At 40.3% G+C, this 10,543-nt stretch overlaps 1 protein-coding gene across 7 annotated transcripts in view; it reads left to right on the forward strand.

Moving 5' to 3' along the window:
* Positions 1-5,934, forward strand: part of LOC115367445 (sodium bicarbonate cotransporter 3-like) — a 63,102-nt gene extending 57,168 nt beyond the window's left edge. For 4 of the 7 annotated variants that reach the window (XM_030063201.1, XM_030063203.1, XM_030063205.1 and 1 more), the window contains 3 exons: positions 943-1,043; positions 2,241-2,357; positions 3,230-5,934. In XM_030063201.1, coding sequence (XP_029919061.1) covers positions 943-1,043; positions 2,241-2,357; positions 3,230-3,314 — 303 coding nt within the window. In that variant the 3' untranslated portion in view covers positions 3,315-5,934. The remainder of the gene's footprint in view (positions 1-942; positions 1,044-2,240; positions 2,358-3,229) is intronic. The other 3 variants (XM_030063202.1, XM_030063208.1, XM_030063204.1) reach the window with 2 other exon arrangements.
* Positions 5,935-10,543: the final 4,609 nt, after the last annotated feature.

A 10,543-nucleotide genomic window follows, 5' to 3' on the forward strand; every position in this document is an offset into this window, starting at 1 on the left:
GTCTGGGTGCGCAAAAATTGGATTTAGCTCACATTGCTATCAGATCTTCAAAGCCGGACGTGGAAGTGGCCAGGCTTTAATCTAAGATCAGTGTGTCTGGATCAGTGGGAGCCTGGGATATAAATACATAAATAAATTTGACCCAGATTGGCTTGCTGCAGTCAGCCCACAGGTACTTTGAACACTATCAATCCTTCAACTTTTATCATATATATTTCATATTGCAATATATTTCAACTGAGCCTAGTATTTAGCATGTGGGCCGATACATTTAACTTCAAAACATGATAAAGTGGCATTACATTTCCCATTAGTTACTGACAAGGTTTCCAGACTCACAGCTGGTAAATGTCACATCTCTGTATCTTGGAGACAACAGAGCATCTGGACTTTTCCTTGTCATAATTACTGTCTTGTTTTTATAATTCAGTTTGTTTTTCTGATAATTCCAGCAGCAAAATAGCTATAATTTTTTACCAACATTAAACTGCTGTATATTAATATTAACAGAACTGACACAAGCTGCACTATCAGTTCTGCTGTGGTTGAATAGATTAACCAGTTTGCGACATTTTGTCACTTTTTTAGCGCTGCTCAGCTTAGCTGCTCAGCTCAGTGAATAATAGACAGCAAAGAAACGGCCTGGGGAGAGATGTACTCACCGCCGCCCCCACAAACACACACACAAGACTACCAACATGTATGGGACTTTTTAGGCTACATCCTCTCAGTTTGGCATTGGTCTGCATGCAGCCCAGCCGCAGTGTGCACACAAGCACTGTAACGACAACAGCAGTGGCATAAAGCAAAGTGAGCTCGTAAAATCTGAAGTGAAGAATCACGTCTCAAGAATGGCATGAAAATGACAAGTGTAACCACCGCAGTGTTTTCAGTCACTGGTGAGTCTGGGGTTTTTACCTTCTTGATGTTGTTTTCACCCAGGAGGCAGAGTCCAGGCTGCAGGAGGAGGAGGAGATGGGGTTGAAGGTCTGCTACGACACCTCCAACCGACTCAACATCCCAGTGAAAACACTCTCAGGGAGGTGAGCGCTGCCACCAGTAAAACACAGACTACACACATACTTTGGTCTGTAATTAGAAGGAAAAGATCAATGTGCATTGTGAGGTATCATAAGTGCATTAGTTACATTATTAGACCAAAACACGGTATGCATAATAATGAGTCATAACACACATCACAATGTATCATGAGTCTGGTATGACTGTTAAAAGTTTATTACAAAACAGCCCCATCAAGTTTTAAGTATTGTGTGTTTTATTCCATATTATATTATTTAGTCAATCTAATAATTATGACACAGCTCAAAATGTTTATGATGGTTTATAATGCTTTAAGAGCAACATTTAAAGTACATTGTTACTGATGTAAACTTGTAAAGGCATCATGGTTGTTGAATAACCAAAGTCAGATCAGTCTAAAATCTTGCAAGCAATATAAATGTCTGTCATATTCTTACATACAGTAAGCTAGAGCTGTATTTACATTTTTCGATACATAATTTTGTAATTTAATAACATAAAATGCTAACAGTGACAACGGTCGTCAGCTGTGTGTTATTATGTCCATCTTGAACAGATCATACAGAATAGGACTAGTGACCCACAGCCTCCCAGGGGATGAAGAGGCGGTAGGGGTGGGTGTCAGACGCAGAACATCTGACCCACATGGCTTAGTTGTAACCCCGCTCATTAATGTTGACTCGGGCAGTGAGCGCATGGCTAAAACTGTCATCTTTTGGCCGCTGACAGCAGACCATTTGGCTTGAAAGCACACCGCTCTGTGTGGCGTGTTGGTGTGTGGGGGATGTTTGTAGGAAAATGGTCAGTGATAAAACGTTTGCTGTGATACACTGTCATGCCATGGTGGGGAAAACACAGTTCTTCTTGAAATTAAACTAACCCTGCCTTGTCTGTGTAACCAGTACACATTCATCTGAGTAAACAACACTGAGTAAAATCCTCAACACTTTAACAGAGGAACATAAATGGCCTGTTTAGTCTGAAACGCTGAGCAAGTACAGAAAGGTTGTGTCAATGAGCCTTTATGTGACGTTTATTTCTCAACCCTCTAATTCATATGTGTGTCTGTCTGCTTGTTTGAATTGTCCTGTACTGATCCTCTCCTGCTGAATTGATGTCTACTTGCCTGTCTGTCTCCTTTGGGTGTGTGTGTGTGTGTGTGTGTTCTGTGTTTTGTGTGTTTGCATTTTGGCATGTAGCTCTGATTCTGATCCCTTGGTTGTTAATATCTCTGATGAAATGGCCAAAAGCGGGGTGTGGAAAGCAGTGGTTTCAGGTGCAGACTCGTGTGCCCAACCCGTGAAGCGTAGTGAAAGGTAGCTATTCCGTCTCCTGGTTATGGTGCATCCCCATATTGGCAAGTCTAATAATGTCCATGACGACCCCATGCAGTATGCAGTCTGAGGTTTTCGGTGTTATGCGCTATGAATTGGCACAAGCAAGGAGAGAAGTTAATTTGCTGATTCTTATCTACTCCAGTCATAGGAACAGATCACCCAGAATATCTATATGAAAAAGATATTTTTTCATTTATCCCTAGTGCAGTCTATCTATCCAGATATTTTCCTTGGGCCTTTGCCCCAATACAGTGGTGCTGGATGGGTATTTATTCATATAGATTTTTTGTGGTTTGACCTCCACAAACAAATACCCATGCAGCCGCACTGTATTGAGGTACCAGGACATAAGGGAGTCACTACTGATTGGAAACTTCACCAAATCTCATGGAAACTATGTAGATGGGCAGATTGCACTAGGGGTAAGTGCAAAAGTATTTTTGTGTTTTGGGAAAGCTGTTGTTTTTTTTTGTTTGTTTTTTAGACTTTGTACATGTTGCAGCACATAGATGGAAATATGTCGCTTACTAAATATTATTGATCACACCAAATTAAATGTATCGTTACAAAAGATGCAGTCCGTGTAAATTCGACATATTGCTGACAAATCCCGTCTCTGTAACTGTAATGATTAAGCGCTGCATATTTTAGCAACATCCTCACACGAGCCCTGTCATCAACAAGGCTCGGGTGTTAAAATCATATTCTGAGAGCATCATGGATTGAGCATTGTCTAGCACTCTCCTACCTGACAAAATCTCACATCTGCAAGTGATCTCCATTCTTACCACCATCATGAAGTCGCTCTGACACCCGTCTCTCCTCCGTCTGTCTCCCCTCTCTGTCTGAAACAGCCAGGAGAAGGTGGCCTGCGTTAGAGTCGACGTCAATCCAGACACACCAGGAGGGAGCTCGACTGCCGAGACCTTCTTGTGATGAAGGAGGCCTTCCCTCCCCATACATTGTCCCACACAACACTTCACCCCACTGGCGGGCACCATCTTAGTGGGGAGAGGGGGCATGGCGCTGGAGCCTGCCTGGAGCCTGGTGCCCCCCTCCTCAGGGCAGCAGACGAGCTCACAGGGGCTGCGAGTCCTCCTCCACTCGAGTCCCTCCTCTCCGGTGCACATCCAACTGACTGCCAGGCAGCACGGTGCACATCTCTGAAGAATGAGCCAACTCTGCTGTTACTGCCCACCGAAGCTCACTGTTTTGGAACCTTTAAAAAATACATAAATAAATAACTGTCTGGTGAATCGCTGTCACCTACCATGACTGCAGATGCCAAAGGAAGGGGCCTCACTGGTGCGGATCTTGGATTGTTGTTGTGAATGCTTGAATTGAATTTTAAGTTCTAACCCAGTGTATATTTTAATTTCAATTTTACCATTTCTTGTTTTGTTCATCCATCATCATTTTAGCAGATCATAGTACTGTACATCTTGGGTTCATTTTAGCTCACATCGTGAGCTGTCCTGCACTGTCTCCAGTTTCTGTCTTGTTGTTTGTTTGTTTTGTTAGGTATTGTTTTGAGGGTTGGAGGGTGAGTGGGGGCCAAGTGAGGGGTACAGATTGTATTTTTAAACTAATGACACCAGCTTCTAAACCCATTTATTAAAGCCATTCAGTTCCTGTCAGTGCCAATTGATTATACTCCATAGCTATTCTGGTACAGTTACTGACATGAACCAAAACAAAGGTACATCCAGATAAATATTACTCTTGCTACTACCAGAACTACTACTACTGCTCATCAGTTGAAGGATCAAATTATCAGTCATCTCTCCTGATGCCAGGGGACTACTCAGTATTGATATTGCTGCTTAAACGTTGGTCAGTTGATTTCTAGTTGAACGTTACCGTTCAGATATGCTGTTATCATTTTGTGTATATTCTTTTCATTTGTAACCTTACTGAAAACCTATTTCAGAGGCCATACGACGTCATTGTACTGTACAGTAAGCACTTTGGATGCATTTGCCTGTAGATTATAGTTTCTTACCTACAATGGCCTGTAGTGTATTATGTTTGAAAAGGTGACTTCTCCTCCCACAGAGTCCATCGAGCTGTTGTTCAAATGTCTGTTGAAGAGCTCAGGAATCGGGGATGATTTCTGACCGGTTACACTCAATATATTATTTTTTTTTTTCACAACTCAAGGCAGCACCAACTGTCCAGTGTGTTTCTTTCATTGCTGGGATCACAACTATTTTGATAACTAAATAATAGCAAAATATTGTGAGGTGCAAAATAAAAAGAAAATATTCGTAACCCCAATCAGCTGCACCTGTTTTTATACTGTCTGTATCTTTGTGTTTGTAACGTGGTGTAAAGATAAATTGATATGTTCGGCAGTACAGATGTCATTTTATGCAAAATATTTCTACAGTATTGGTAAAAAACCTATTTATGTATTCCATTGAGTTGTTTTCTCATTTTGCTAAGTGCAGTCCTGTTTTAGCAATAAGTATTCAATACCATGCAATGTATGGATTGATAAACCTAGCCGATGACCAGGTGAAGAGCAAGTTATCCATTTTGTGTCTGTTTCATTGGCTCTGTTGATGTGTAGCTACAGTGACTATATGGACAAATAGCTTACGTGCCTTGTCAAAGCTCTTTGTGTGCAAGTCTTGTGTTGATAATTTAAATGTTCAAAAACAAAATGTACAGGTACACACGTGGCACCAGAAACGCCAAAGACAGACCATCACTTTACAAGAGTTAATCTGTAGACAGTTTGTCTGTTGTTGTGTTGAGTTTATGTGAAAGTCGTAGCCTGAGCCACACCGACATCTGAAATGATGTGAGTCAAACACCAACTTCTCTTCCATTTATAAATGTACTTCAAAATGATTTGTGTGTGTGTTTTACTGTCACAGCTGTAGTTTTTGCTCACAAGCTGAAAGCTCTGTAATCCGTATTGAGGTACTCATTTTTTTTGACAGGTCGGTGAATGTTAAACTATTGTACCTTCAATATCAATAATCAAATCTTGGACATTTTGCAGAACTTTTTTTTCGTTCCTAAAAGCAAAATGTGATCTTTATTTTGAATTCAATCTTTGTATATTTGACAATATTTGTCATTTCACAGGTTGTTTTTCCCTATAGGCCTATATATTGTGCGTTTTCATCCGTGCACCTCTGTAATCCATGTTGAACATCAGTGATGTAGTGGTAGACTACACGGTGGGTTAACCATTATGGTCAGTGATTCCTATCAAGTGAACCACCACCTACCAAAAATGATGTACTTGTAATTTCAGAATAGTATTAATGTTTTATTTTGGTATAAAAACCCTATTTTCATGTGACATAAGTCTGATACTTACTACAAAAATGTACACTCTGAATGAAGATCATATATTAGCTTATATAGGTGGATAAATCATACCAACAAAACAGTGGAGTTTCCCTCCACCACACATCTCTCTGACATACCTTAGAGACACGTGACATCAGTGAAGCTCTTAGCATCCTGCTGTTAGCCTGAATGATGACTTTTTTTGTAATGGCCGATTGGTGCAAAGCAATAAAAGTATACAAATGGTGAATTCCTTCTCTTTTGATTCCCGTTAGAAAACACTGAGCGCATTGATCATATGTGAGGCTCAATGGTTTATTATGAGAACAAGCAAAGTAGATGCAGCTGCTCTGTGAATAACAGGCGGGCGTGCAGCTGTTTTCCTCCTATCAAAGAGCGCGCCACACAATAGCTGGCATGGGTTTATTCAAACGCCGGCCTTTTATCTCAGTGTAAGTTTGAAGTTTATGCCGGGCCCTGGTCGTATTCTGCTGTGGGGTAGACTTTATTCTCAGGGGTGGTGAAATGAGGCTGGGAGTCGACAGCCTGGAGAGTGCAGAGAGGAGTTTTCCAACTGTTGGCCTGGTTCTCCTCGTCCCACATCTCAGGCAGACTCCAGCTGGGACTGAGGAGAACAGCACATGGGTGAGAGGCGGGAGGGGAGGGAGAGACACGGTGTTCTGCGCTGAATCCCTTAAATGCCCTGTAATTTCAATTATTCAAACAAAGATGAATATTCAAGGAGTGCTTCTCTGGAGGTAGTTCTCAGTATTCGCTCCTGGGCTATTAAGGGTTAGAATTGAATTTCAAAATAAAGGATGCCAAGGCACTTTGACCTGAAGATAAAAAGGCATTATTGAAGCAAAGCACTGTTGGTTCACTTGGCTCTCGTGGGCCTTTATTTGACAGATGTGTAGGTCAACAATTATGTCCTTTGGCTCAGCTAATGAGTTGTCTGCCTGCAGTTGTTGCTTCATGTTCCTCTGGACTTCCTTGTCTGGTTTGTGGCTGTGCATGTGAGAGCGGTGCTGTAGCTTTTGTTTTCTCCCTGCGGAAGAAACAGCATGCACTGAATGTATAAAATATTAGGCAGACTTACTGAAGAGGTGAATCAAGGTAAAAGCATTCCCTTTTTTTTTTGATTCCTTATTAAATCTATAACAATCACAAAAGAAGGTGATGTTAACAAACAAAAGCTTGGTCAAGTCACACAAGGATTTTTTAAAGCTTTGAGTCAAATTAGATGCTGATTGTGAAAAAGGGGCTGCAACCCAGTATCAGGAGGATGTATAATTTTCTGCATTCAGTGTTTATAAGGCAGCTTGTGTTTATAAGTGCAGAACGTCACAGCTCAATAAAAACTGACTGCTCAGTTGCGGCAGCTTTCAGTTGCATGTCCCTGCCACTGCTCACTCACATTACAGACATCAAATAATGTCGACAGGACGTACTTTTGTACCACTGTGGTGAACAGGCAGTAATGTATTGTGCCTCTGCAGCTCATGCTCATGGCAAAGACTAATAATAGATCTAGCAGGGGACAGTTTCGCTCTTAACTGCAGTGGAGATGGAACGAGCAAATCCAGCATCGAGGAAGTCAGAGACACACAAACTTACACCCATCTGAGAGAAACCCTTCTCCTCTGTCATGCATGCCTACATATTAAGCCACAGTATCAATTACTGGGCAGGGTGTTAACCTCGATCCTTTCCACAAGCCCAACAAACAATCAATCACCAATCAAGCAAGTTGCTTCCATTGTTATAAGTGCTAACAGCACCATAGATACCCCTGAAGAACTGGGTCAATCTCTGCGGTGCCATTTTACCAGTTCATCTTAGCAGTCAGTTTTTCACACTGATGGTGGAGCACGAGACAAAATTAATGAAATACAGTTAACACAACCAGGTGGCAAAATCTACTGCAAGTCTGATTCACTCCCAGTAAACTTGCTTTAGCATTTGCACAGTGCTGCAAACCAGAGAGTACAAGGAGACCTGTTTCCAGGTTAGAGCACAGACATAATGCTGTGGCTTCTGTTTCTCTCATGAGCAGTCAGAGGTGCTGCCATGTTGTGGCCAAGAGGTGGCAGCAGAGATCTGCCTTAGAAGCCACTACCACCTGCAGGCATGTGACTACACATACATTTATAAAGCTCTTTGAAGCAGTATTATCTCCTTTTCCAGGCTTCTCTTTTTTTTTCCCTCTGTGATTGTTTTTTTAAATTGTGTTTGAGAAGCAACTTGTGACAGTAAATCAACACTAAATAACACCGGGCAGAAAATTGCTGCTGGACTGCTCTCTATTGGCTGAAATTTTGCAGCATGCAGCATTTCTAGCCAAATCCTAATCAAGAATGTCAGCTGCTTTGACATCACTGGTTTTCTGCCTGATTTATGTGATTTAGTGTAGATTAGCACTTAAGACATTATTAGATGGGGAAAGCGCAGTCTTTATGTATCCAAGAAAATGTCCAGCATAAAGCAGGACAAAAATAAATAAATAAATAAAAAAATAAAAATCCAACATGACCATTTGTGAAAAAGTAAACAAAACTGTCTGTGAACTTGTTCAAAAACATACCTTTCAGCAGAAGACAGAACTTTGCAACTAGTGACTTTTTTTTTTTTTTTTTTTTTTTTTTGCAATGTGTTGCCAAGAGTCAACTATTTGATGAGCGATTAATTTTTTGGGTCATTTTTAAAAGAGGAAAATTTCCAAATTCTCTGATTGCAGCTTCTAAAATGTGAATACTTTCTGGTTTCTTTGCTCATATATAACAGCAAAGTGAATACCTTTGCGTAGTGGACTGTTGTTTGGGACAAAACAAGACACATGAGGACGTCACCTCGGGCTGTGGGGAACTGTGATCAACGTCTTTCACTGTTTTCTGACATTTCATGGACCAAAAAACTGAGTTTCAATTAATTGAGAAAATTAACAGATTTCTCAATGATGAAAATAAGTGTTAGTTGCAGCTCTAGTTCTCTGTTTCCACACTTTCTATTCCAATCTTAACACATATATGCTCATTGCACACAGTGTGAATTGTGTTGGTATTTTACCAGCTTTCAACAACACTCTATTCTGCAGAGGGAAGCCTTTCCTTCTGGTTTAAAGTCATGTGGAAGATGATTCATGAATTTCAGCAGGACAATAACCTTCATCATGCACCACAGTCATGCCAGACCTTCCTGAAGAAGGGGTGCTGACTTTCACAGATTTCCCTCAACAGTCACCAGATCTCAAGCCTGATGAATAATTTTGAGAACATTTGAAAAAAATAAATTCTGCAAAAACTTGCAGGATCAGTGCCAGAGCAGAAGCTGAGATTAATGCAATTGGTACACATATCAAATACTGAGAAATGTAGACCAGAAGTTGATTCTTTTGACTTAAAGTAGTGAAAAATATGCAAAACGTGTTTGGCAAATATTTGACTAAAGCAGACTTTTTAATAGGCTAAATGAAAAAGTTTATAGTGGAGTAAAGACTTTTGGACTGCATAAAGAACAGGAGGAGCAGAGGACTGACTTGTTGAGGCTCTGGCAGAGACAATGGCCAGTGTTCATCACACCTACAGCAGCATTTGGTTTGGGGGCAAAGGGACCAACTGAGTATTGAGTCATTATTGGATCTCAAACATCAGAACGTGATAATACTTCAGGCTGCAAACCAAATCTCTTTAGCGTGATAACCACAGGGTTGCATGTTCTGCTCAACTCTCATTCATAATGTGGTACTTTGAGCGAAAAACGAACAATGTTTTATGTTAAGAGTGTAAGATCTCTGCATACTCCTACGTGAGTGTCTGGTCTGTATTTTCAAATAGGCCAGGATGGGGGAAAAAAAATTAAAGTGCTGCAGAGTGTCATTTATATTGGGCAGCTACTCCAAATCATGACAATTAAAACAATGAAGTTCTATCCACAAAAAGGACTAGTCTTGATAACCTTACAATGTGTTACAGACTGAACCTTTTTTTTATGCTGTTTAAGTTTTGTTTTATAGATTGCTGCATATCAAGTGCTGCTTCATATGCTGGTGTGCTTTGATTTGATGTGCACAGCTCTAGGAGCTCACACCACATTAACACAGTGGGTGCTTTGCTTGTCGACTGTCACAAATGGTCAGATGTTGGCTAATAAATGAATTTAAACAACAAAATCTCCCTAAGAAGTGTCAATTTTCCACACCTACTGTACAGTTTGTATATGTTTCCTGAGGAACCCAAGAGATCCCATCTGATTCTTTCCACATTAATTCATTCATTCATTCATCACAGATTCCTCCAGATAGATCATGTTAATTCACATTCCAGGTAAATGCAAATGAGTTACAGCGACATCTTGAGGGTGTTGTGCAAAGTTTCGCCCATTAACTGAGGTAATTAATTACTCTAAAACTGGTCTGACAGTTTGACAGTGAGAAGCCAAAATTTTGTGACTAAGCTTGTATAAGTACAAATTAATATATTTAAGCACCTTGAGGATAACAACAATATTAAAAAAAAAACAAAAAAAAAAAACGATGATGTCTGGTTTCTCCTTGACAGATGCTGCTCTGGGCTTTATTTTGTGAAAAATAACTTTTCTTATCCACTGAACGATACAACATTCATCCCAAGAACAGCCCTTTACTTAACAATTGTATTACCATTTCTTTTAACTTAATTGATTCTTCTGGGCTGTCTGACAGTAGGGAATCCACTTAGGAGCTAGGACATTGGATTCACCTTTTGCCAAAAAAAAACAAAAAAAAAAACAGTCAAGGTCTGATCAGGATTAATGCTTCGGGCTGCAGGCTTCATCATGGACAGAAACAGTTTCCACACAATTAATACAAAACACACAATAAG

The sequence above is a fragment of the Myripristis murdjan genome, chromosome 11 (genome assembly GCF_902150065.1).
Source record: "Myripristis murdjan chromosome 11, fMyrMur1.1, whole genome shotgun sequence".
Classification (NCBI taxonomy): domain Eukaryota; kingdom Metazoa; phylum Chordata; class Actinopteri; order Holocentriformes; family Holocentridae; genus Myripristis; species Myripristis murdjan.